Here is a 27,434-nt window from a genome sequence, read left to right on the forward strand (position 1 = left end):
GTTTCTTGAGGAGGAATGGAAAAGAGTAAAAACTGAAAATAATCTTTTTATTTGCAAAATAGTCACACTTTAAAACAAAATTCAAATAGAAAACAGAGTATTTACAATTTCCCAGAATCATAAGTAAAAAAAAAATCATTGATTAAAAATGTTAGCGCATACATTTTAACCTAGATTTTTATGCAGCCTCATTTCATGATGTTGTTTTTACAAATAATATACATAAATTTAAAAAATCATCATGAATGTATACTTTTCTGGTTGTTCCTCTTTACAGTTTTTACATGTTAATTTATATATTTTTTCTACATATTTACAAGTTTAATCATACATATGTACATTTCCTGATATGCCTATCGCCCAGTGTCAGCTGGGATGTTGAGGATTGTGGTAATAAAATAACTGTACGACCATTCAAGCTATTTTCATCTGCATTATTTTTCAGGCCCCTTCTGTTACTGATTGTCAGCAGTTCACATACAAACTGTGGACAATTCAGACACTGCACTGATCTGTCCATGACCAGCTGTCATCTTTAGCCAATACTTTCCACATTTCTTACACTTTTTTTATACTCATTGCAATGTGTTACTTGAAAAGTTCCACAGAAGGTAAAGGTGACATCTCTGCTGAGAGAACATTTGGAGTTGCCTGTGCTGTAAACTTGACTCAGGGTCTTGGTGTCACTGCTTCTGATAACAGTGCCCACGATCTACCTGTGAGTGAGTAAATGCAACTGCCACATTTACATTAGAAACCAGGTACTCTCTGGTTCAATATCTGACAAACACAGATCGCCATCAGAATTACAGAAAGGCGATTGTTTCAGGATACACTACCCTCTTGCCCCGGACAGGCATGTGATACCTCAGTTCCTTCCAAAACCTAGAGGAAGGGGAGAGGGATGTTGACAGCTGTGAGTCTGTTCCAGTTTTTTCTGCATCAGCTCCACTCATGCACGTCTTCCACCTTTCCCTCGTCCTCTGGTTCTTCCACCAACACACGGCACCCTGCTTCTTCCTCAGATGACGCACTGACTCTGGAAATAGAGCCAGTTGAGCAGGCGTGATCTCCTCCAGCTCAACCAGAACCACCTGCAAAGCAGAGCTTAGATTAGACTCGGTGGAATGATTTAATACACATTAGGCAAAAGGGTATCTTTCTGTTTAAAGTTGTAGTTAGAATCAGATACAGGAAATAAACTCTGGGCTCTGAACTTCACATTAATCAGTAATTCTGCATTCACTTCTTACATTTATCATTATTATTTAATATTTTTTGATTTTGGGATAGAAGTACAGTCAGTACTTATGAAATGCCCATCAGTCCTCCTGTTACACTCATGTTTGACATCACAAAATTTAGCACAGAAATAAATTTCTCAGCTGCCTCTTTAGCTGATCAGTTAGCTTGATATAGGTGAGAATGGAAATCCATACTAAAAAAATCTGATCAAGATCGGAGCCATATCAATTTGATTTGGGCATCTGCATCTAGCTCACACATCACAAAATATTATGATGTTGTAATATTTTTCCCTTATACTTATCTATCTATCTGTATGAAATACAGACTTATACAAAATTCATGTTTTTACATGAATAATTATGTGTTGTTGTCATTTTAGCCCATTCCTTGTGGTTTTAGGGAACACAAAGACCTCATAATGTCTGTCATACACTACGGGTCAAAAGTTTTAGAACACCCCAGTTTTTCCAAGTATTTATTGCAATTCATTACATTGAGGTCCAATGAATAGCTTGAACTGGTGCAAGGGAAGGGCTGAACTGTCAGAGGCTTAAAAAAAAGGTAAGGTTAACCAAAACTGAAATATAATGTGCATATCAGAATTATACAAAAATCGTGTCGCCTTTTTCAGGGGACACAATATATTTTAACAATTTAAAGCTGTTTTGCAGCAATTGAGATTAATCAAGCTTGATCAAGCTGAAGCTAGTGCAACTGATCAAGCTAGTGCAACTAATTCCTACAGGTGTTCCAGTTTTTCTGGATTACTTACAACCCCCTCTGTCTGCATAAAAGCAATGTTGGAACACACTGTGGTACCAAACCCTCGTGAGCATCTGTGAACAGTATTGTACTGCAGATAGTGGTGTGTTGCTACAAAAATGGCGAGAAAAAAAGGCAATTAACAATGGAAGAGAGACAGACCAGCATAACACTTAAAAATGTAGGTCTTTCCTACTGAGAAATTACAAAGAAAGGTTTCAGTGAATAAAGTTTCCTTCACCATCAAAACGCACTCAGAAACTGGGGCAAATGCTGACAGGAAGAGGTCTGGCAGATGAAACGCCGCAAATGAATCAGAGGACAAGTTTCTGAGAGCTAACATCTTGTGTGATAGGTGGCTCACAGGACAACAGCTTCAAGCACAGCTCAATAGTGGCCATAGTAAGTAATTTCAATTGAAGAGTTTGAGCTTCAGGGTTGACTGGATGAGTTGCAGCAAGAAAGCCTTTGCTATGACGTCAGAATAAGACAAAGAGGCTTGCCTGGGCCATGAAACACCACCATTGGACTACTGAAGACTGGAAGAAGGCATTATGGACTGGTGAATCAAAATTTGAAATCTTCACGAACATCGAATTGGCGAAAGGATGATTCCAAAGTGTGTGGTATCAACTGTGAAACATGGAGGGGCAAGTGTGAAGGTCTGGGGCTGTTTTGCCCTCTTAACCAAAATGATTACCACACCATTGTGGAGTGCTATGCAATACCCTCTGGTATGCACGTAGTAGGGCAGGGGTTTATCCTACAGGAAGATAATGACCCAAAACACAAGTCCAAGCTATGCCAGAACTGCCTTGGGGAAAAAGAACGAAATGATAAGTTTGAAAACATGGAGCAGACAGCACAGTCTCCAGACTTAAACCCCATTGAGCTGGTTTGGGATGAACTGGACACAAGAGTGAAAGCAAAGCAACCTACAAGTGAACTGAACTGCAACAGATATGGGAAGAACTTTGTGAAGAATATTTGATTTTTATTGTAGAAAGAACGCCACGGGTGTGTTCAGCTATCATCTACCAAAGGTGGCAACTTTGATGAGTCAAAAGTTTTGGTCTATAAATTGATTCCATGCTTTTTTTTTTTTTATTGCTTATTTTTTACTATGCTTTTATTTCAGAGTGCATGAAACATTAAACAGCATCATTTTCAATAAAAAACTGGAAAAGTTGGTGTGTTCAAAAACTTTTTACCGGTAGTGTACATAAGAATGGACCTAATATGTACCTGTGTGCCAATTTTTGCTCAGCTCCTGATCGTGTAGGAGTTCATGTTTAATAGCGAGATATGCAATTGCCTCTGTTTGACATTAGTCTGATGTCTGGCAGTTTTTTCAGAGACGTGCCTCTGAAGAGTGTCTATTTCCTCACCTTGAGGGAGCCCTCGATCAGCACTCGGTGCATTGCTGCCACACACTCCAGCTGCTGCCTTGTGTCTTTACAGACTTTATCACCAACATCAGAGCTTGTAATGCTAAAGCTGTCACTGGCATTTCTTTGACTTTCATCATCGCATTCACCGCTCTTAGAAATGTTGTTATTATTACTGCTGGTGCTGCTTGTATGTCTTTTGGTGGTAAAAGAGGAAGCAGTGTAGAGAAGGAGGACACGGCGGCTGGCTTGTATGTTTTCTTCAACAGAGTCCACCATAGCTGCAGGAGGGAACAAATAATGAAAACACACGGTTAGAAAATAGGAGCTAAATAAGGGAACTTAAACTTAGCTATATGCAGCTCTAACAGTTATATTTAGAAGTTTATTCCTTTTTAAACTGAAAAGAAGTAAATGCAACCATCGCAGCAGACAGCCAAATTGCCTTTCTTCACAAGCTAATGCAATGCTACTTTTTAACTGCATGAACAAAAAATAAATAATTTGGCTTTGCCACATATTTTCTACTTAGGAAGTCACAGCAACAGGCAAAATATTTGAAAATGAAACAAGCTGATGTGTACAACACTGGGGAATTCGTCTGTGTTTGTGCATTTCTAGCTAGCAGTTATTGTTGACCGCCCTGAAAAGGCAAGACAAGATCACCACAAAACAACTTATATAAATCCTTTCTCATATATACTCTATCTCATGCAGTTTCGTAAAGGAAGAAAGTGAAGACAAAAAGAGGCTAGCTTTTACCACCTACAGCCCATGGTATTTACTTAAAAATACACCATGACCAGCTAAACGAAATGCAAACAGAAGCTTTTTGGATAGTCTTTCAAGATTTTAAGCTTGCTACGTGTAAAACAGCCTAATAATATTTAAGATCTTGAAGTGATCTGCCAATAATGGGTGGGATAAAAAAAATCACAAATTAATTTAAAGAAAAGCATGAAATTGTTGTTATTATTATTTTTTATAATACTAAATGCCAGTCCTTCTTCAAACAGTGCAAGTTAGGCTCTGTGGTTTAAAAAATGGCTCTGGGCCACATGTCTCCGTACTGTTTGCTGTGGGTAAATTACCTTGCCCAGGCAGGCAGTCACGGCCTGCTATGAAGAGTTTGTAGTCACAGGCCCTTTCCAACACATGAGGCAGTGTTTGAAGGGCAAATGTTTCCACATCCTTGCTGAATCCGAGGTCACAGGGCTGTGGGTATGCCACATAGGCATCGTAAAGCTTCCCATCCAAGTCTAACACAAGAAAAGGAAAAGTTTATGACATGCATAGTTTCGACTAAAACCCTCAAAATTTGATCTTTCAATTAAATATTTAGAGCTGTCATCTATAAACTCAGTTATTCTAATTATTGCTGTGTTCATGCTTTGCAACAAGAAGTTAGATTTATATTGTCAGACAGTGTGCTACCAAGCAGGCAGGGACAGGTACATTGCATGTAATTTATTGCAAAATGACCCCAAGACACCAAGCCATCGGGAAACCGGCAGATATGCCTGGAGTTCACCGAGCATGTGCAGCTATCCTGCATTGTTTCTTAGACTGGAAGCAAATTGGAGACATTATGTCAAACATGTGTAAAAACATTTAAATTCACTGAATAAATTCAGCATGAAACAATTTGTTCAAGCAACAGTGTAACAAATAAATAAATAAAGTTACCAATATGCTAATTGATGATGACAGCAAACAGTAGCTACGTTAAAGCTAATGTTCAACGTAGCTACTGCAATTGCACTTTCTTTTTGAGGTGTTACCACATCAAACTACGTGCTACTTCTGTGTTTCGCTATCTGCATATACGATTTCACATATGTCAAACTGTGTGGGTAACGCTGTTTTCCTTCTTGTTCGGGTTTTCAAACAGTACTTTTCTTACTGATTCAGCCGTGGATGCTTTCTGAAGTCTTAAGAATCATCGACTTTTAGCAAAAGCAGTCCAGTGTTTGCTATCCCTTTCTTTCATAATCAGCAAATGACATTTGATGAGAAGCAGAGTAAGCAGTCCTGTGGTTAGCTTGTTTCCTTTGTTTGTTCTCGCTGCTGACACATGCAGAGTTTATGACTCTGTAGGTTGTCGTGAATATGTGGGTACTGTGTGTGAAGTAAAGGTGCAAGCTGAAAACATTGCTTGGGGTATTTCCATTGTTAAGTACTGTACTGTTAGATGACATTATTGTTGCTATTGTTTTCTGTTTATAATACGTAAATCAATTGCACATTAATAACTACAAAGCTGCTGAGAACTTACCTTTATTTTTGTAAAAGACTGGAAATGCTCTCCTGAACCACAGCACTATTTCAATCTTAAAAAGGTAGTATAGGGTGACGGTGATGATAAACAGAACCATCATACCACCAAGCACAGATCCGATAGCTATGCCACTTGGATCTGTGGAGATGAACAGCAAACATACCAGACATAAAATTTTAGATTATATATTTGCTGCTGATGCACTGGCTCCAAATTCATTATGGCTTCAAATGTCTAAAAAATTACTTTTCAGTCAAATTAACATTTATATGAGATTTAACTGGTATAAAAACAGCATAACATAGCAGTGTAAAAATGTAACTGTTTTTCAGCTACTTCCTCTTGTAATGTTCATATTTTCACCAGCATCTTTGAAAGCATGAAATTTTGCCTCTGGTTTAATTATGTATATTGAGTAGATTGAGCAGGCTGAACAGCTCCCTCTGCTGGTCATAGTTCTAATAATGCCTCCGAGAACTACAATTCATGCATGTTTGTAACAATTTCTAATCCTCTAGAAATAATACTTTAGATATAGACTCCTTTGTTATTTTGTTTGTTTGTCTGAATATTAGATGCTATGCTAAATGCCATAGCATTTAGCATAGCTAAAGAAGACAACAGAGTGTAAATAAAGTCATAGTAAGACTTTATTTACCTTGAACATGGCTCTGTTATCATGATACTAAATGTTTCTTACATGAGCCTCGTTTGCTCTTTGAGGCCTCGCCAAATCCTGGGTTTTTACTGTTATACAGGTGATTTCTTAGTGAGGTACATTACCATGATGACTTATTAAAATATGTAAAATTGTGAAAATACTTATCAAAGCTTGTTATTTGATTGACCTCAAAAGATTTTCAGATTTTCATTTTGCTGTGCGTTTGACTAAAGCGGTGCAGGTTTCATACTAAGTTATTAACAGGTCCAAGTCATAACAATTACTGTATATGAACAGTTCATTCAGCTATTTATTCAGCTGTGGGACCCTAACAGCAATTTGACTGCATTGCTATTATGAACTGTGTTCATTAAGTAGAAAGTTTGCTAATGTGTTTGGTTTAGCTGGTGGTTTAACACCTATCAAGAGGCAAAACATTTACATTGAAGGCAACATTTTCTGTATTGTAATTAACTAATTCTTATTCATGTATAAGATAATCACTTAAATGAAAAGATTACTTGATTAAGTAATTGTGAGTGGTATTCTCAAATGTAAAGCTTTGATTGCTCAAGGTTAGAGACAAACTAAAATATCATGTTTAGGGGAGACTCTGTTTTTACCTTCTGGTTGCAGACTGAAATATCTTTCAGGAAAGCCCCTGTCACTGTACGCACGGCAGGTGTAGTTGACGTAGAAGTCCTCCTCCCTTAGCTCAGAAAATATCAGCCAGGTCTCTAACCACGCACCTTTACTGGAGCCATTTTGGGGCAGCAAACTGTCGAGGACAATCAGATGAAACAGTTAAAAGGTGATGTGACAAAATGCCTGTTAAGGCAGGAGTCTCAAAAGACATCAACTCTGAACATTGGTTCACTGATAAAGCAGATCAATTAAATAGATTTAGAGTAAAAAGGTACTGACCGCTGTTCTAACATGTGTACACGGTGAGAGGTGTTAGTCTCAAAGAATCCATCTTTGTCCAACCAATAAATATCAACGATAGGCTTCCCAACACCCGGCACAAACACCAGGCACCTTTTACTGAAGTTGTACCCTGAAAACATGCGCAAAACAGTGACTCAGTATAAACATGAAACTGTATATTTAGCATTTACTCTCCCTGCAGAAGTCTGTGACTTTCAACCCAATATGTTGGCCTAAATGAAGCCTGAGATACATAAATATGAAATCAACAGAACACCACATTTCTCAGAAGATCTTAGAGGACTTACCGCTCTGTGCTTTGATTACATCATTGGAGGGTTCATGCACTTGTGGAACCAAAGAGTAATCCCCTGAAACAGAGAACATCAAATACTGTGTATCTTACAGTAGAGGTTGAATAATCACAAAGATATAATGGAAATTGAATCATATTTCTCTTTCACAGTTTTACAGTAAGCAAACCTAAGAAACCATTATTACTAACACAACTGATGTTTCTTTTTCTGTTATTATTTTTATTGTTAAAATGAAGCGATTATGCTTTTTTCACCGGATTTTTGTCAACGTACAGTAGTGTCAAGATAGTCTTTGAGGCCTTTGGGCTGGGATGTGTTGGGCAACCGTGATTCTGTCCTTTCAACTGCGCTCAGTATAGAAGTCACGATACCTCAGCTCGCTTGCAAGTGTTTGGGAGCTGTTCTGTTCTGTTTTGTTTGTGTTTGAGGGCGTTACTGTATATGCCTGACTAACTGAAGTGGATATCACGGTCAGTTAGCAGTCAAACATAAACCTTGCTTGAATAACAGAACAAAGACACAGCTGCCCTTCTCAGCTGTGTGGGGGCTCCTGACGAGGTCTTTATCTTGTGTAGCCCAAGGCAAACACAGTTTTTGTTTTGTATTTCCCCGTCTTGTGCCACATGCTTGTTCAAGATATAACATAACAATTTTCACTAAGTGAATCTGTGAATCATAATTTGAGGTATCTAGGTGCTAACCTATAAGCTACATGAGGCTTAGCGGGGGATAATTATGACACAGTCAAACCCAAGTAAATGAAAACCAAGTTGAGTGCTCGGAAATACCAGCTTTATGACTGAAGAGCATTGTGCACATCTATACAGTTACTTATTGTATCATCACTGTTATTTTATAATTCATCTTTACATATGGACAAAAAAAAAAAATCACTCTGTTGTCTTCTTCCTCTTTTTTCAGCTGCTCCCTTCATGGGGCGCCACAGCAGATCATCTGCCTCTATCTCGCCCTATCCCTATTGCCCCTTTCTGTCACACCCACCCTCCACATGCCCTCCTTCACTACATCCATGAATCTTCTCTGTGTTCTACCTCTTTTCCTCCTGCCTGGATGCTCATCCTCAGCATTATATGTCTAACATAGCCCCTTTCCCTCCTCTGCATGCGTCCAAACCATCCCAGCCTTTCCTCTTTACATTTATCTCCAAACTGTTAACATTAGCAGCCTCTCTGATATGTTCAATGCTAATCTTAATCATTTTTGTCACACCCAGTATAAACCTATATAGATCTTCAAATCCCCCAGCTCGGCCTCCTGTCTCTTTATCATTGCCACCATCTCCAAACCGCCATTACCATTATCTTCCCTCCAGTCAATACTTCCATTGCTCTAGGTTGTCTTCCACCTGCTCCCTGCACTACAGGTCTGCAAACATCATAATTCACATCATCATAATCCTGTCTGACCTCATCTTCAGCCTGTCCATCACTATCGCAAACAGCATGGTCAATCCCTGGTCCCACCCCCACCTTAAACACCTTCTATCACTTCGAATGCGCCCCGCACCACTGTCTCGTTGTCCTCATACATGGCCTCCCTCACATACTTCTTCACCATTCCTGACTACGTCATTCAGAGCCAAAGTTCCTCTCCTAGCATACAAAAGTATGTCATCTGGACCAACTGCCCTTCCACACTTCATCCACTTCATAGCCCCCTCACTTCATTTCAGTGTTTCTCTTAATCTACAATCTCACCTTTGACCTCTGCGCTAATAGTCTCTGACACAGATCCTTTGATGCCACCCAGGGTGAATGTCAGAGTACAGGTATAAGTGCCTTTGTGTTGAAGGTCCACACTGGTAATTTTCAGTCTGGTACCCCAGTACTCATAGCTGCCTGTTCCGTCCTCTATGGGGTCACAACCCTAGAGGGAGAAACGCATAAGTCTTTTTTCAAATTAACAATGCATGAAGAAAAATGTTAACTATTTAAATTGGAGAACAGTTTACAGCCACTGGGATAGTTTTGATGCTCCTAATCTGTTCAGATAGACATTTAAAGAGTTCCATGATTTTTAATATTATTAAACTGTTTGTTTCCCTTCCACAAAATTAAAGGGCACGCACACAAACACACCGAGACTGGGATCTGCTGTCAGTCAAATTGCAATTTTTAAACACTTGTATCTCCCCAGAGTTTCAATACATTCCTGGTATTGATAGAAGTTGGAATAGTGGTAGTAAATAGTTGAGGCTGCAGCTACTGTGCAGTCTCTCCATTAAAACCATTAGGTTTCATGCAGCACTCAACAACAATTCTGGAGAACTCACTCTGTACCACTTGATGGAGGAAGAGATGTTGTAGCTGTTCAGCTTATTCATTTCGTTCTTCAGAGGGCAGCTCAGATTGTCAGTGACTCCTTTTGTAAGTGGCTGATAAGCTTTCCTCGGCCTTCCACATTCTCCTGTAGGTCTTTCATCCACCACCAGTCGGCTGGCCTGCCTGTAGCAGTGGGAAGGAGTCCTGTTGGGAAATTAAGCAGAAATATTATAAATGAATAGATAATTGGGCACACTCGCCCTGGCAGTGACGGTCATTGTTTGACCTTCTTCACAGTCAAAAATCAAACAATATTCATATTAAATTTGTTGGAATTGTAAGGGATCTTGATCTTAGATTTTGAAAATCTAAATCTAATTCTGTGTTGGGGATAGATAATATTGCAGCAGTGCCGCTGCACGGGAGGCGGACGCACCTGAGCGGAATCCGGTTGTTGTTGTTGGAGTGTGTGGCTGCAAGCTGCAAAGCTGCAGCCCGTGTGTGAACGGCAATTGGAATAAAAGTGTTTGAAAGTACTGAGATGTGGGCGGTTTCGTCATTCTCCTATTATAATTTCCAATACAGTAAAAGCCATAAACCACTCTGTGTTCACTGTGATTACTGATAGATCATGGAGGCAGTTCGATGAGTTGTGTAAGGTGTAAATTAATACTGTGTTCTACTCATTTCTAATATTTCTACTTCTACTAGTGCTTCCTACCTCAGTATGGTCACATAATCCCCACTGTCATTCATGGTTACATTGAGAATCCACAGAGTCTCCTCGTGCACCAGGATGTGACCAGTCTGACTGCTGATTTCTTGGCCTGACACCGAGTTGTACCACGTGATGTTGTACGGGACAGTTTTGAAATCAAAGACGTCTGAGGACACCAGTGTGCTTCTCAGCATAGCCACATCTCCAGGAACAGAGAAAACCCTCTCAAACTGGAGTTTGTAGTCAGTACAGTTCTCTGCAACATACATGTAAGTGTGGAATAGAGAAAATAGTTATTTAACCTTTTATTGCTGAGAAATCAAACATTTCAAAGTCAAATATAATGTTGTTATTTGTTTGAAATTAATTGAATTGAACTGAACTGAACTGAGATGTGACATATTTCCTGCTCCATGTGTTTTTACTTGAACTTTCCCAAGCAGAGTTAAAAATCAGTGTTGTTGTAATTCTATCCCTGGCCACAAGAGGGCAATAAAATACTTCAGATCATGCTAGTGGCTCAAACTGCAGCTTGGCAAAAACATGACATATGATAAATTTACAGAAACATTTAAAAATTTGTTAATGTGTTCAGTGTGTGTGTGTGTGTGTGTGTGTGTGTGTGTGTGTGAAGCAGTGTTACTCAGCTCACCCTGTTCAAATCCGCTACAGATTCCACACAAACCAAGGAAAAACACAAGGCTTGCCAGTGTTGAACTTGAACCCATGGCTGAAAAACAAAGATACAGAACATTTAGAAGTGAACATGCTAAGAGTCACAGCAAAAACCTGAAATGGAAATCAGCTGACCTAGTGCCAGGTCTTCCTGCGTCTTTAAATTACATCCAGAGAATGTGAAAAGCCCAAGAGCCTTTAAAATCCAGCAAAAACCAGAGAAACTGAAAGAGCTAACTGTACACTGCCTGATATTTTCTCTCTCCTGCTCACTTCTCCTTTCTCACGCCATCTAGCTCCTTCTCTTGATCGTGAATGACTAGCGCTCTGGTATTTGAGGAGCTGCGTGTGTAAGCCAAAATGCTGCGTAATGCTTTATGACTGGAAGCAGACCCAGAATTCCTGATAACAGTCCAGTGTTAAGTGTTGCTCCCTTGGCCAGCCTCTACATTTTTGCATGGAATGTATTAACCCCTCAGGAGGAACTGAATTAAAACTGGTGAATTTGTATGAGTGTCGGACGACATCAGATTTGTTGCTATGCAAATCATACCCCCAGACAGTAAAGTGTCAAGTGGGACTAAGTAAATGCACAACCCAAGCCTCCATTAGTTCGCCAAAAACACATAAAATAAAGTTTACTAAGATAAACAAAGATAGTCGCCATTCTTCCGAGGTTTCTTTACAATTATCCACTTCTAGAACAGTTTGGTTGCCCAAACTTTTTAACGAGCACAAAAGTGATCGTTTGCCAAAAACTGATTTCCAGTGTTGCCGTGTGTGTGTTTTTTTGTTTGTTTGTTTTGATGTGTAATGTCTTTACTTATATTGGTAAGTAGATTTTAGTGAACAGGGTTTACGGGGTTATATATAAAATTTTAAAATGACCTGTTTTTTAAGTATCTTTATGACTCTGCGTTATTGTACCAACATTAAAACCAATCCAGTCCCCTTTTGGCCACTAAAAATATCTTTATGGAACTATTGTTATATAGTTGCAATTTCTGCTATCCTCTTAGTCACTTTGTCAAAAACTGACTGCGGCTTCTAGCTTGTGATACCAATGTTGTTTTGTGGCTCAAGATGACTTATTTTATATTATTGAGGGATACATTTGATATGCTTCGCTGTTTAAAGGCCAAAAGTTTATTCATGGCAGTTTAAATACTTGTAATTACTTTTTGGCAAATGCCAGAAATCAGTTTTTGGCAGACGATCACTTTTTGGCACATCGGTAGCCTACGCCCACTTACACACACATGCAGTGTAATGATTGTTTACGCAGGCAAGCTTGACCTTCAAAATAAAAGCACCACAATTTGAACTAAATAAAATAACAAATAACAAATCCCACTTTAATATGGTCATTGGTTTACTGAAACCCACAATTGCTCCTATCGCATCCACCGTGATGAGTGCGAGTGTGATTATGACTGTTAAAGTGTTGTACGAATATGAATGTGAATGTGGCTTGTAGTAAAAAAGTGCGCGCTGAGACCGATTTGATTTAACTGCATGCGTCCGTAGTTTTAATGTGGTTGTTTACACATAGTGAGGTAACCTGGTAACCTCGACAGATTGCGGCTGTTTAGCCCGTTGTGTTTGGCACTGAACATTTGATCTAGTTTTAAACAACATGTAAGCAGGGACTGTGTTTACAAGCAGATAAACCAGAGTTTGTCTTCAAAAGGTGCAAAATGTGGGCCTGTACAGGGCAGGGGTGCCACCAAGGGGGTCGCTGGGCAACCCCCAAAATTTGCTGCCCCGCCTTAGTGCCTCCGGGCAAGACTGCCCTATGTTGGTAATAATGTAATAAGGTTGCAGACAAGCTGGTGCAAATCCCTGGACAGATCACTGGTGCATCTCAGGGCATAACATAACATAGAGACAGGCAACAGTTCACACTCTTGCCTGATCTAATATTTATGATTCTAATTCTTATATGATTGTAATATTTATTTGTCTTTCCTGACCAAGTTTGCTCTTAACCCTGGAGAACCAATGGGGCCAGAGCCGACCCCATTGGCTTACTAGGGAAACCATGGGGTCAAATTTGACCCCATGGTTTCTCCAGGGTTAAAGGATAACTCCATTCTGGGAGAGCCGATGCTTCTGCTCGGCTCTGCTGAGAATCATTAAAACAATGGTTGAGACTTCCAATCAATCAATCAATCAATCAATCAATCAATCAATCAATCAATCAATCAATCAATCAAAACAGATTATTATGGATTTTAAAATCTTATTTGGTTTTGATATGTACCTATTCTTAGTGATATCAGCTGATATCGACAATTAACCAGGCAGAACATTCATTTTGCTCTTTGTCATACTTTTTCAAGTAAACTATATTTGCCGACAGCATATTAAAACTGGAAATTCTGGTTTTATGGTGTGTCACCCCTGTATGGCCACCTCTATGAAAACATTCTGGAGGCGACAGGGACACAGACAGAAGGGCAGGGTGTGGTCGAGTGAGAGCGAGGGCGAATGTAAAGAAGGTGCAGTGCTTGTTACAACCACGGCAGTGAATCAGAGAAGTAAAATGTTACGGTCCCAGCAGTTACTTTTTCAAGCAGAAATAAACACGCCCACACCTCCCAACAAGCCAGAGGGATGGTCTTGCTTCACCAGCTTTTGTGTGAAAGTAACCGTAACTTAGTTCCCATGTGTAAAAACAGTGGATTGAAGGGACCTTTTAGTTCCCTGAATCAGCTCCTGTGACTGAAAGTTCCAGAGAATCTGAGTTGAAGCCCAGCATATGACATTTTCTAATAAAGAAGCAATAAAATTTAAAATCTTCCCAGGAATTCAGTACCAGCTTTAAGTGCCGTTAGAAGCAACATCTGGGTTTTTTTCACACCTGAGCACCTTGTTTCTTCTGGCTGACATCAGTTCATGAGTTTGCATAAATGTGCATGGTTTTCTCATCAGTTCAGTGTGGTTTACGCATATGTCTGGGCAATTATTAAAACCAATAGAAGACCAGAGAAAATGGCATTTAACTTAGAATTACATATTACCAGCCTTTCACTGAACTAGTACTGGTATTACACAATCAGTCCAGTCATGAGTCCAGTCATCAGGTTCAGTTACAATTAAAGTACACGACTAAAGCAGAAGGCAGACATGAGTGTACTGAGTAAGGAGTGACTTACTCGGTACATTTTCTACATGGATCTGAATCAAACATGCTGATTTACTGAGTGATTAACATCTTAACAGATCCATTCATGTTTGATCCAAAATGACTGTTACTGCTGGTTTTAACTTCCTATTGAATTATTTGCATGGATGTGGTTGGAAAGCGCCAGAGGAAAAAACAAAACAAAACATTGCTTTCCTAAATATGGTACAGAAACCTGTCATTAACAGCACACAAGCAGTTAAAATAAAATCTCAATTGTTTCATAAATTCCCCTCACCCCCACCGACTTCATCCACCCATCTTCTGAAACTCTGTATGAATAGTAGTTTAGCATACATGCTTGAACTGGTTGAAACAGCAGCTGTAATACTCTGTATGAGGTCACGTTCAGATGAGATTTAATGACAGATTTTTTTTCTAACATTGTGTGACTTCACACCCGCAGAGTCTGTAGCTGCAGATAGTGTGGAAACTTCACACAAAACAAGTGCAGTGCTTTTCTGTGTTGAAAAGGTGATAAAATATAGAAAAAAATAAAAGGAAATATAAATTTAAAAAAATGACAGATATTAAACAAATGTGTGTGCCAGTCCCGGCTTTCATGATATTGTCCCCCCCTCCCATCAGTAGTAATTTAAAAACGTTTATAATGCTTTAACAGCTTTGGGGCAGAAACTGTTTTTAGTGTATATGACCATGATTTCATTGCATTGTCTACCCGATGTTTCGCGATGGTCCGATAATGAATCTATCAGCACATCTTGAGTCGTTTGCAATTTTAAGTAAAAAGAAATAAATTGGTACATAATATCACAAATCGGTATGGTAAGTTTTGACAATCTGCACCAAGGCAAGCAAAGGCTTTTAGAAGAACACAGTAGCAACGAAATGTGTGCAGCTGCTGTGGGAAGAAGGAAAGGAAATGATCGAAACCTCAAAATTCTCACCTGTGTATCACGATACAGGAAGAGCTACTGCTGATGGGAAAACTATAATGAATGGGAGATTGCTTGTGGTTAAAGAGGGCTCCAGTGAACGCTGTGAACGTGTCTTAACACTGAGTGGTGTTTGTTTAGTTTTGTTTCATCAAAATGTTTCACATCTTTCTGGGAAAAATGTAACCAGTATGCAGTGTGACACCACAGATAAAAACAAGCCAGTGCCTTCAATAAGTGTTATCCTGGGTTCACAGGCCAACCGTCAAAGGCAATATTGGTTGGTATCGAGACTTGGCTAATATTAGTGCTTTTATTGTTGGCTTGTGTTTTTTTACACTGCATGCAAACCACACAGGATCTCGATTACACGTGCACTTTTCAAGTGGTTGTTGTTTGTTTTGAGCAGAAGCTCTTCTGAAGAAATCTCGTTTCTAAGAAGAAAAGGTTCACAACATTTTGACTGTGAGAAACAGGCATGCAAAAGCAGGCTCCATCTATCTAAAGCTTATATTCACTCAGTTTTTGTTCATAAAAGCAAAACAAATAATGGAAAATAAGCACGGCTTAAAATAAAGTTGGCTAAGTGGTCTTTAGATTTAAACAAAAAATATTTTCAAGGTATAAAAGGAGAACTGAATTTTAATTCATTTTAGACCCAATATCTGTGTCTGCTTCCAGTGCATAGTTGAGCTATTTAGACAAGTTCAGGCAGAGAGGGGCGAGCGTGGGAAGAAGTGAACTGGTTCATCGGGTCACGCTGCAGACATGAGGCTGAAGAAGACAGAAACGAGTGAGTCACCGGAGGTGTAAACCAGCAGGCAGGTCAGGGATCCCAGAGGTTGGCTGCGCAGTGGATTCAGACTGAGCTCATGTTTACCAAAAGTCAGATGACGCTTAACTTTTTCTTTCTTACTGTACTTTTGAATGACTCAGAGCCACACATGCACTCTTTGTGAAATGGTGGTGTACCACCTTAACTCCAAATAGATTTATAGTTGTGTAATATTACACTTTTCAGCACCTTATCTTGGTACCACTTTCACACATTACTGGAAACATCCTTAACTGCAGACAATGGCTAATCAGTGCAGCTCAAAATATTGCTTCCTGGCAGGAAAGAAGCAGGTTTCCCAGCCAAGATCTGCCTATTTTGAGCACTATTTGGGTTTTTGGAAGAGAAATTCTCTATCATTTTTGTCATTGGCAGTGTTGCAAGATCTACAGTTTATGCACTATTACAGCTACAGTCAATAATAAACTTCAAGCGGACACCTTATGCTCTTTATTTTGCTTTTTCCCCCTCATAAATACTCTGTAATAACTGTGGAAGCTCACATTAAATATAGTTCTCAGTAAAACAAAAGTAGAGATAAACTCTTTTTCAGTCTTTGGTCTACTTTAAGATCTTCAAGATCAGGTAGAAAGGGATCATCTATAATAGCTCATAACTGTTTAATATTCGCTGGGAGCTATTTGACTGTTATTCAGAGATCACACTCCATCTACAAAGGGCCACACAGCTATGACAGACTTGTGACATGCTAGCTTCACCATGCACAGTTCACAGCAGACCTCCCATATGATGTAGCCTTCACAGATGCCAATGACAGTATTTATACTTTTGTGTATCGTGCACCTCCATTACTTTGTATTGTCACTGCCAAAAGGCTATATAGTGAAGTTTTCTCTTCAATTCGATCTATTCTCGTTCAGTCAATTTAACACAGGACCATGAATCCGGCGTGAGGCACACAAATCTGCCTTTGATCACAGTGTATCCACTCGCTTGCTGTTCAGACCTTTTGTTTGCAAGGGGTAGCCAATCAGAGCAAAAATGACTTAAAGGGAGAGGAGCTAAAACACCAATACTAAGCAGTTGTACCAAGACCCACTATAAGATAAATGACTATTCTGAATAATGTCATTAGAGTTCAATAATAACAATAATAATACTAATAAAAGTTTTGGATGAATTAATCAGAAAGCATTTTGAATCTAAACCTCCCCGATTAAGTTTCAGTCAAGGCACAAAACAAGAAAGTGATGCAGTTTTTCCAGAGCAAGCAGCACTAAAGATGTCTGCTTCTGGGAACAGATGGTGGAAGGAGTGAATGGCTGATGAGAATATCGTTATCATAGTGTTGATAACCACTTTAGGGAAGGGCGCAAGAGGAGCAAGGCTGCTGGAAATCATTTCGTATCTTAAGATATCTTAAAGCAATAATCTACAGTTTATAAAATCTGCTAATCATCTTCAGCACGACCTTTTCTGTTTGCATTCATTGGACAAAGTCAAGCTGTATGTTGTAAACCACAGCAGTGTTATTGAAAATGCTTGCATGGCAGAAAACTTACAGAAGCTGTTGGGAAATGGGCCTCGCTAACGGACCAAATTTGTGCAATGTTTAAATTTCGCTACAGCAAACTGACAGAGAGGAACAAGCGTCTGTTTTCTGTTTACATTTGGTTAAATGTTCATTTGGTCTACAGATCTGTTCAGTCATGTGAACTTTGTCCATCTGTTTATAGGGCAGCGATTGCCACATACACTGAAGAGCGGTCACAGGTGCAAGGTACTGATAACACGAACATCTCAGGAAAAGACAGACACTTTACGTGCATGCGTAGCTCAGGATTTTACTTTCAATTCCATGTTATGTTGGAATTAAATTAGTTTGTCAGCAGGTTTGGTGTAGCAGCTTAAAACTGCACGAGCCTGAAACAACAAGTGCTTTCTGTAGGGCAGTCAAATATTTAAAATCAAGGATGATGTGGAAACAAACAGCAGTGAGCTCAGCAGTGATTGGCTTTAAACAGAGGTTGCAAACTTTGTATGCGTCACCATAAACATACAGATTCCGGTTGTGATTCAGATAAACGTGCAACAGCAACAAAATGTTCTTTCAACTGCTGTTAACAAACAGCTCGCAGCTGTAGGAGACAAACTCTGGACTTCAGGAAGGGAAATATCACAATACTCAAGCACTGCTCAGGGTTCATCTTTTTGACTGACTGATCAGTCGAAACCAACATTAAGTTGCTAAAGTTTGTCCTTAAAAAATTCTAAGCAGTATTTTAACTCATTTAAATGTTCATGTTTACTCAATTTCAGTTTGCTCTTCCTCCAATTTGCCTTTAACCTCATTTAACCCCATCTTGTGAATAGTTTGAACAGCGCAGAAATGTTTTGGAGAAACGTGGCAAATGTCAGCTTTTTAACATTTCCATGTTCCTAGAATGATGAAAAAGTCCTTAGCTAAGCTAAAACAACAAACTTTTTTTTATTTTAAGGGGAAGAGGATGTGATTTCAATGGAGAATTGAAACCCAGATCTTCAATGAATCGCATCAACCAGCAATAAAAGTAACAACTTGCTCACAAGACTGACACACCCTGTAGGTCAGTCATAAAGATGACTTATTTATCTTTGAGCACACAGCCTAGTGTGCTCAAATAACGCCTAAGACTTTTGGATTATTTTCCTTTGTATAGTTGTTGTGGATTTGTTAAAATATGCAGAGGAGGAGAATCTGTGCGCCTGTTCTTGCACCTCCAAGTTTCTACCTTCTGTTGCTGCTTTTAAATCCAATAAATAGTGTTTGCATTCTCAAGCGCCACCTGAATTTCATGGTGTGCATAGCCTTTCCTAACCAAATATCTGTATTTTTATATTTATTAATTATTTAGGTTTTTATTTGCACCCAGAGAATTTTCTGCACTCTAATTCAGGATGCTCACGCCTCTTGATTGTTAAGCATCAGATCAGACTATTTTCACAAGCTGAAAGGAAACACGCTGTCCTTAAGAACACTTTGAATCTTGTTCTCATGTTTGCTAAACCAAGTTATTTTTAACCATGTCTGAGAAATTCTGTTTTAAATTAAAGATGCAGTATGAGGAAGCCTTCCCGGAAATGTGAGGATGACCATCCCTGCTGGCCTGATAAGAGACGAACAATGTGGGAATTTTCTAATATAAATGACATTTCAGCCCTTAAGAGCGCAAAGGGAGACGTCTCAGAAATAGTGATGGAATAGTTTTCTAAAACTAGCCTGCAGAAACCGTGCCATCCTTGAACAAGGGTTAATGGCTTAAGTTTAAGACATGGAGCTTGTGGGAGGTTATCAAAATACATGACTCAATTAGCTCTGAAAAAGGGAAAGCAACGGGAGTTACCCTTCCTTCAGCCGAGCCTGAGAACATGAATAGTGTGACTGTGTTTTTTCACATTGTGGAAACAATATTGCAGGTAGTGTGAAATGGTAATTTGTTTGTGCTTTTTGGTTTGAGGTGAAATCCTCTGTGAGAAGGCTGCTCTCGTTTTTTTCTATTGTGGCTCTGTTATTTTTCCTCTAAGCTATCTACCTTAAACATGCAAGAGAACATAATGTAGAAGGGTCTAAATGTCCAAGTAAACACAGTTTCTAAGAGCAGCAGTAACATACAGCTGTGAATGAGCCAGGTCTTCCGGTTGAGTGAACGCTGGCGCGACTGGCTGCCGCTACTCACCGGCCGCCACTCACCTAAGTCCACCCTCAAAACTCATCTGTTTAAAATTGCCTATTCTTAAATTTCTGTATGTTTTAACTTTTATCTTCTATTTTTATCATCGTGTATATTTCCAGTTTTTATCTGTTGTACAGTGTCCTTGGGTGCTTTGAAAGGCGCTATTTAAATAAAATGTATTATTATTATTATTATTATTAAACTCGAACAAACTGCAGGCTTGGGAATGCAGATGAATGCTCCAGAATTACAAGATTTTGTTCAGGGATTATACTGCGTATCCACATGAGAAGCTGAAGCCTACAAGTGTTTTGTTTTTTTCCCTTTGCTGTCAAATCACTGTGTACACTCCCTGCAGTCCCTGCCTTAAGCAAGCTGTGCCTGCTTCAATTTCCTCTTTTCTCCTCCTTATACTAATATTTGACAATTTGCTTAATTTCCTCCTGCATCAGTCTAGCCTATCCCTCATCACCCTGCTCTTTCAACACAGAAATATTCATAGGCTATTGTTTATGAAAATATCTGCAGGTGGATTGTTCACAGTTCAAGCTTGGTGTTTAAGCTGCTGTTTATAGAGCTGAACCAAGTGTATTGACTAATCCCCATATGCATCATTTATAATGCTAAAGAATAAATCCAGTGTCCTCTTTCTTAGCAGGAGAGTCAATGTACAGTTGATGTAAACATGGGGCAATAACCTGTTTTAACACAACAGAAAAATGACTGAAGTCCCACACAACTTTTTCTTATTTTCTAGCCAAACCACTGTGCATATGTTACATCTGCAGCAGCCATCTACATTTGCTCTTGGATTAAAACAAATAACAGTTATAAATAACTGTCCAAACTCCCGAGGGAGGTAGAAAGGTCTAAAGGGGAAGGACAGAAGCTGAAATATCCGCACAACATGACAAACAAATGCCTCTCTGTGTAACTCTTGAACTGATTTGACGATATGCATTTCAATACATTATTAAATCAGAAAAACCTTCCCTAAATCAAATCTCTCATTCCTGTCATCAAAGCCTTCATTGGGTATATTTGTGCAGGGTACTGATAACACACAAAACAAACAGCACTGTGGCTACAGGAACCTGTTATAAATGTTGACAAAGTTCAGTCACGGTAATGCAGGAAGAACTCCTACATAAGCTTTGGAGATGACAAACTGCGAGAAAACCGCACAGTACAACCCACACTGAACAACCACCCAGAATGCACCTAAATGAATCACTCCTTTAATGTGAGGTTTTTGATTTGGCATGAAAATCGTCCCTTTTTCTTCTCATCATCTGTCAGTTTTATACAAGAAAAAAGGTGTCAGTATTGCTATTCCTGCTCTATGAGATCTATCCATCGCTCAAAAATCAAACATTTGTGTTGGCTGCAGTGGGCATCTTTACTATAGTGTGAAAGGAAGTGTGCCTCCTTTGTGGTAAACATTACAAACGCACTTTTTCGAAAAAGTAAACAGGCGAATGGTAGACCTCATATTTCTAAGAATTCGAGCACCGAGGCCACATTCAGTGGCAGAGTTTGCCCCAGAAAAGTCAGAAATTATTAAGAACATAAACAGCTTAGGAACAAGTAAGTGGTAAATATTGACTCACCTAGGAAAAAGAGACACCGAGGCACAACACAGGCGAAGGAAGGATGAGACAGTTTACTCGACACGGCAGACCTAAGAGAGGAAATCTCACCTCTGACCCTTGCATGCAGAGAGGAATCTCAAACGTGCTGCCCAGCCGGTGACTCAACAGCTTTGTTCCACCTCCACAGGACGACGCACAGACACAGAGGAGGAAGAGTGTGTTTGGATTGCACCTCTCAGCTCTCTGTTCTCCTTCCTTTGCATTTCAACACAGCGTTAAATCAGCTAAACCTTCCCGAAATCAAATCCCTCACTGCTATGTTAACTAAAAATAACTTATTCTGGTTCACTAACTGTTAACCAGAAAAAACGCCCATAACATAAACACGGATGTTAAATATAAACAATATATTTAGTTGCTCATATTGTCTACAAGAGCATAAGCACATTTATATTTGTTGTTAAATATGACTGAAAACTCACTTTTCATTCACAGGATATTTAACTGTTGCAAGATTTCAGCAAGAAATGTGAAATCTTTGTGTTGTTTTTTTCCGCAAAAGAAAAAAAGTCTTTGCTTTCAAAGAAATGTCTATAATGTAATGAATTAACAGAAGAACTAAATTCACCCTAAGCATGTTTAAAACGCTTCATTTTACTTTGGCGGAAAAGAAAATACACGCTATTATAGTTCTAATTGAAAAGATTAAGCCAGAAGAAGCAGAAAGCAGAAAAACTGTATATCCTTACTGTCAGATTTAATGAGGACGAGACCCCAAAGCAGGACTACAAACAAAAAGCGAAAAAGCAGGGAGCCAGAAAATCAAACACACAAGACACAGTTCTGGGATCAGCTCGGCATTGAGGCAAGCATGGGGAAGATGGCGGTTCGTACGGCCGGCCAGGTGGCCAATCGTGCAGATAAAGCAACTCTGTGGGCTGCCTGAGAGACCAGTGACTGAAACCCTCTAATGGTTTGAGTGGTGACAGGCATTGGTGATGGGACACGTCAGGCAGATGGACAACATGCCAGCAGTGGAGGTTCAGTGAGAGACTGTGTTGAAGGAGGAGAGGGGACTCCTCTAGAGGCTTGTGTGGAAGCCAGCGATCACTGAGACAGAAATACGCTGAAAGATGGATGGGAGCCCAGGAGCTGAGATGGAGCAATCACATGTCGCAGCAGGTGGTTGACAACAAGAAGGCTGATGCTGACAACAAAGGAGACCCTGGTGTAGGCTTGGGGGTAGGAACAATGTAGGAACTCCACAGAAGGCTCAGCAGGTATCTGCATTTAAGACAGAGACCCTTATACTCAGGCTGTTTGTTTGGAACTCTTGGATTCAGGATTGTGCTCACACACTTGCAGAGACGAATCAATGGACTCAAGCTGAGACGCAGGTGGAGAGGGACCCTTGGACTCGGCATGTTAACGGCAGTCAGGGTGCCATTGCCTGTCCTCTAAAGGTCTGTGTATCCCTTCATGGATATGTCCCAGATTATCACTGACCCACCGCCAAACCGGTCATGCTGGATGATGTTACAGCAAGCAAAACCTTCTTCTCCACAGCTTCTCCAGACACTTTAGTGTCTGTCATATGTGCTGAGGGTGATCCTGCTCTCATCTGTGAAAAGCACTGAGCATCACTGGTGAACTAACCAATTCTGCTATTCTATGGAAGATGCCATTGTTTCACTGTTGCCCCTCTAATGCACCTGTATTTAATTTAACATCAAAGCAGCTGAAATTAATTAACACCCCCCTCTGCCACTTAACGGACAAGATCAATATCGCAGAGGTTTAATTGCCTTGATGCTGAGTGCAACACAATGCAAAGGAGGAAAGACATCAGTAATGTTCACAGAGAAGCAACTGTTTCAGCCCGTCAATATTAGACGGGTTATAAGGCCATTTCCAAACAATATGAAGTCCATCATTATGCAGTGAAAAGATCATTCAGAAATGGAAAACATTCAAGACAACTGCCAATCTTCCCAAGGAGTAGACGTCCCAGCAGATTCATCCCAAGATGCTCAGAGAAACTGTAAAAAAACACCCAAATAACAACCCCCTGTCTAAATCAGAGACAAACAGCTGTTTATGTTTTTAAACCCATTTTGCACAGAGAGGCATTTTTTGAAAAATGTATTGATAGCAATGTTGAATATTATTACACAGGAAAAAAAAAACTACACGTAAAATAATCACACCGTGACGCCTCTGCCTTTGTAAATGGAGGGACAGTAACTGCGTGTTTATATGTAAGCGTGTAAAACCTGCAGATAGTCAGATTAACAGTATTTTGTCTCTATCTGCCATTCTGCAATTCATCTCATGTAAACAATAACGTGGCGCACAGCGTGACATGAAAAAAGGCACATACCTTTGACGCTGCGTGACGAACTCTGTATTCCTCGTCCACACGGAAACGCAAAAAAGGAGGAAAATCTCAGTTTTCGCTGATTCGAAACGCCGTTTACGTGTGGATGAAACAGCTGCGTTTTCAAAAATACCCGCGTAGGTGCGGACGTAGCATAAAAGAGTTAGTGGTTTATTTATTGCAGTTTACTTGTATTTGCTTAATTGTTTACTAAATGTTTGAGGTGTGAAATAAACCGCAATGGAGCAAAATATGGGTGTGTGTGGTTGGAGGATGTGTTTGTGCATGCATGCGTGTGCGTGTGGGGGGCGCGAACATTTTTCATGTAAAACAAAGGGGGGCCCAGCAAAAGAAGTTTGGGAACCGCTGCATTAAAGCATTAATAAGGCAACCACGTGTTTGTGAATGTCAAAGCACACAAACCACAGGAAGGCATCCTTAAAACATGCTTCAGCATATCTGTGTATTCGGCACTTGACTCAGATAACCTAGAATCCGGACATACTGGGTCCTAACTAGAGCCCATTCAAAAAGTTGAGATGAGGTAGTCCATCAAAGCAACAAATGATAAGGGGAAAAAAATTCCTCCAGAAATTCAATTAAAGTCTCTTGAGTCAAGCCCAAAGCAATTATACAGAGGTGTGAAGCCACACCCGGGCTTCCCCAGTGGATAAAGGAATCCCCATGAGCCACAGCCATTCGTCAAGATATGAGTCAAGCCCTACATCGAGTACAATCCCTGAGTAAATGTCACATTTTCAAACAGGATGTGCTGCGAGAAATGTGTACCAGTTCAAAGCTACAATTCAGCAGTGAGACATATCCCGAGCTCACGCAGCAAATGTTCTCTTTTCTGTTTAAGTGAGTAACCTGAAGGTTTTTTCCCTTTTTCTCTGCCTACTCACTGTGTAGACTGTTGGTGACTTGTGATATTGTATTTACAATTTTCAGGTATCTGTACTTTACTTGAGTATTTCTTTTTCTGGCAACCTTTTGCTTTTACTCACTACATTTACATAAATATCAGTACCTCAGCGCCTAGCTAGCGTTACAGAAGAGGAGCGATTATAAAAGAAATAACGCTTTTTAACCGTTTGTGTGCAGTTTGTCTCACAGTCTAGCTAAAGGTTCAGCTGTTGTATTTCAGATGGAGAGAGAAGAAAGAGAGCTAACGTCACTCAGAGATAGAGAAAGATAAGAAAGACAGGACAGGAGAGGAGAGGAAGGAGAGAGGTTAGATGTAAAGGTAGGGGCTGCTAAGTGATATTTCATAAACTGGAAATTTCAAATGTTTTTAAATCAGATATTGGGTCTGTACATGAGACATTATATTTTTTCATATGTGAAACGTGCTGCAAAACAAACTGAAGTAGACGAACCATGTTATTTAAAGGTTGCATGACAATCCTCTACAGCAGGGGTAGGCAACTCCGGGCCTCGAGTGCCAGTGTCGGTGCCAAGTGGATCAAGGACACATCTAAAACCTGCAGGACACCGGTCCTCGAGGCCTGGAGTTCCCCACCCCTGCTCTACAGGTTAGTGCAGGATAAACAGGTTAGTTTGCAGTTGTGGACATCCACAGAGGGCAGCAGGTCAGTTGATTACAGCCTGCACACTAAGAAAATCTACTGGAGCTCTCAATAGAAATGATTGTGACTTATGATTCTTTTCCCCACACTGAGCCATTAAAACAATTTAAGATTTCACCACATCCCACCAGCAATGTTGGGAAAGTTACTTTTAAAATGTATTCCATTACAGATTACAGAATACATGCCCCAAAATGTATTCTGTAACGTATTCCGTTACGTCACTCAATGAGAGTAACGTATTCTGAATACTTTGGATTACTTAATATATTATCATGCTTTTTACAACTACGTGAATGTACTATTGCTGTGATTTATTACTGTTACTGAAGGTCCGCGGGTCCGAACCATAGTAAAGGGACCTCTGGTGTTGGGCTCGTAGCCGAAAAATAGCTTTACTTTGTTGTCTGGGTCAAGTTTGCTAGCGAGAGACAGAGAGAGGAGTTGAAAGGCTGCTCCAACGGAACTTATTGTTTCGGAGGAAAACATGAACACAGCATACAGTCTAGTCGTAATAGCTTACTTACAACTGGGCTCGTCAGGCACTCTTCTTGGCTGCAGTGGTTATTATTATATTTACATGCTTCCCGCTCCCGTTTCTGCTACGATAACTACTTTTCCACTCTCCTTTTTCTCCCTCCTCGCGCTCACAGACACATAACGGGTATGGCAGTCCATTCTCCCTGCAACACGGACTACACTGCCCATAAGGCTACATTCTTTAGGGCTATGCCTGTAGCATTCTGCCTGTTAGCTTAGCACAACAACAACAACAAAAAGGCGCTCTCTCACCCAGGAAACACACAGTCACAGAGAGAGCGCGTGTCGCCCTGTAACCATGGCAACCGTAACTCTGCCGCCTGGAACAACAGAACATAGCTGTCAAACCAAACCCAAACAGTCCTGACCCGCCACAATATGAAACAGGAAAGTTCTGCTGTGTAATCCATTTACTTCAACAAAGTAACTGTATTCTAAATACGTAACGGCGGTACATGTATTCCGTTACTCCCCAACACTGACCATTGTACTCCCATCCTTTATCCAGCCGCTGGTCTGCCATGTTTAAATGACACCGGTTAAGAGGGAGCATGCCAACTGCATTTGTGAGCGTGTTTGTGGGCGTGTGCTTGTGAGAAGAAAGTAGCTTAAATAAATATCACGTGTTTTTTCTTTATTTCTGAGTCCTCTGTTGGTTTACTTCAGGCTCCAGTGAGCAATGCTTTTGTAAAATATCTGGGCACATGTACGTAAAAGCATTAAAAGTAGGAAAATCATTTGAATCTGTCTCTTGAAGGAACAGAAAAAAATGTGTTAAAGTCTGTCTGGCGCTTACGTCACCGACAGGACTTCGTACCAAATCTGTGTTGGTCAACATGACACTGATCTAGAAATGAGACTGTGTTGAGTGCCACACATGCAGAAGCATCATGGATGATTAGAGTTCAGAGGTTTTGATGTTATGGTGTTAGATACCATTGTTTAACACAGGAAACTCACCAGACTGCTGTTATGTCAGTCCTTCTGTCAAGGCAACCGCCTCCTTAGTTTACGTGAAAGTCTTGTAAAAACATCTTAAGGTGGAAACAAAAAAATCTCATCTTAGACGTGTCCTTCGCAGCTCATACTTCCTCTTTCTGTGAGGACTTAAGCACATGTGGCAATTTCCTTTTTGGGAGATATTTTGAAAGCCAAATGATGTCCTAACATGTTGGGCAATCTTTGGGAGGAGAGCGTGCTGTTCGGGTGATTCACACATACACTGATCTCTTCCACGCCAATTACTGTGGAGCACCTTTTTAGTTCTTGTTAAAACAATCTTTATTTTAAGTGCAATTGTTGTTGTTGTGTGTGATTTTTTTTTCCGTTTTCTGTCACGTTAAGTGGTTCCAGCAGCCTGAGTGCGTCTGTCTCCCACATTTCTGCGTGTTATGACGGTCACACTGAGCCCTCTTGTGGCTGCACGGGGAGTCAGCCTGACACAACGTCGAGCTTTAGCCGTGAAATGTGTTTCAACTTATGCTAAAC

General features: G+C 40.0%; 1 protein-coding gene across 4 annotated transcripts; it reads right to left on the bottom strand.

Moving 5' to 3' along the window:
• Nucleotides 1-33: 33 nt before the first annotated feature.
• On the bottom strand, nucleotides 34-27,079 carry LOC309690329 (interleukin-1 receptor-like 2). Of its 4 annotated transcripts, XM_082507368.1 has the most exons (13): nucleotides 26,907-27,079; nucleotides 21,549-21,695; nucleotides 11,234-11,311; nucleotides 10,585-10,837; nucleotides 9,875-10,067; nucleotides 9,300-9,468; nucleotides 7,573-7,635; nucleotides 7,262-7,394; nucleotides 6,961-7,115; nucleotides 5,674-5,814; nucleotides 4,490-4,657; nucleotides 3,399-3,679; nucleotides 34-1,094 (listed from the first exon to the last, which is right to left on the bottom strand). In XM_082507368.1, exons 3-13 carry the CDS (start codon nucleotides 11,307-11,309, stop codon nucleotides 807-809), a joined length of 1,920 nt encoding a protein of 639 aa, XP_082363494.1. In that variant the 5' UTR covers nucleotides 11,310-11,311; nucleotides 21,549-21,695; nucleotides 26,907-27,079; the 3' UTR covers nucleotides 34-806. The 4 variants fall into 4 exon arrangements, with proteins under 4 accessions (XP_082363494.1, XP_082363493.1, XP_082363495.1 ...); XM_082507367.1 differs by lacking the exon at nucleotides 21,549-21,695; XM_082507369.1 differs by lacking the exons at nucleotides 21,549-21,695; nucleotides 26,907-27,079 and adding an exon at nucleotides 21,459-21,482.
• Nucleotides 27,080-27,434: the final 355 nt, after the last annotated feature.

Source organism: Aulonocara stuartgranti (genome assembly GCF_965226115.1).
Source record: "Aulonocara stuartgranti genome assembly, chromosome: 16".
In the NCBI taxonomy this organism is placed as follows: Eukaryota; Metazoa; Chordata; class Actinopteri; order Cichliformes; family Cichlidae; genus Aulonocara; species Aulonocara stuartgranti.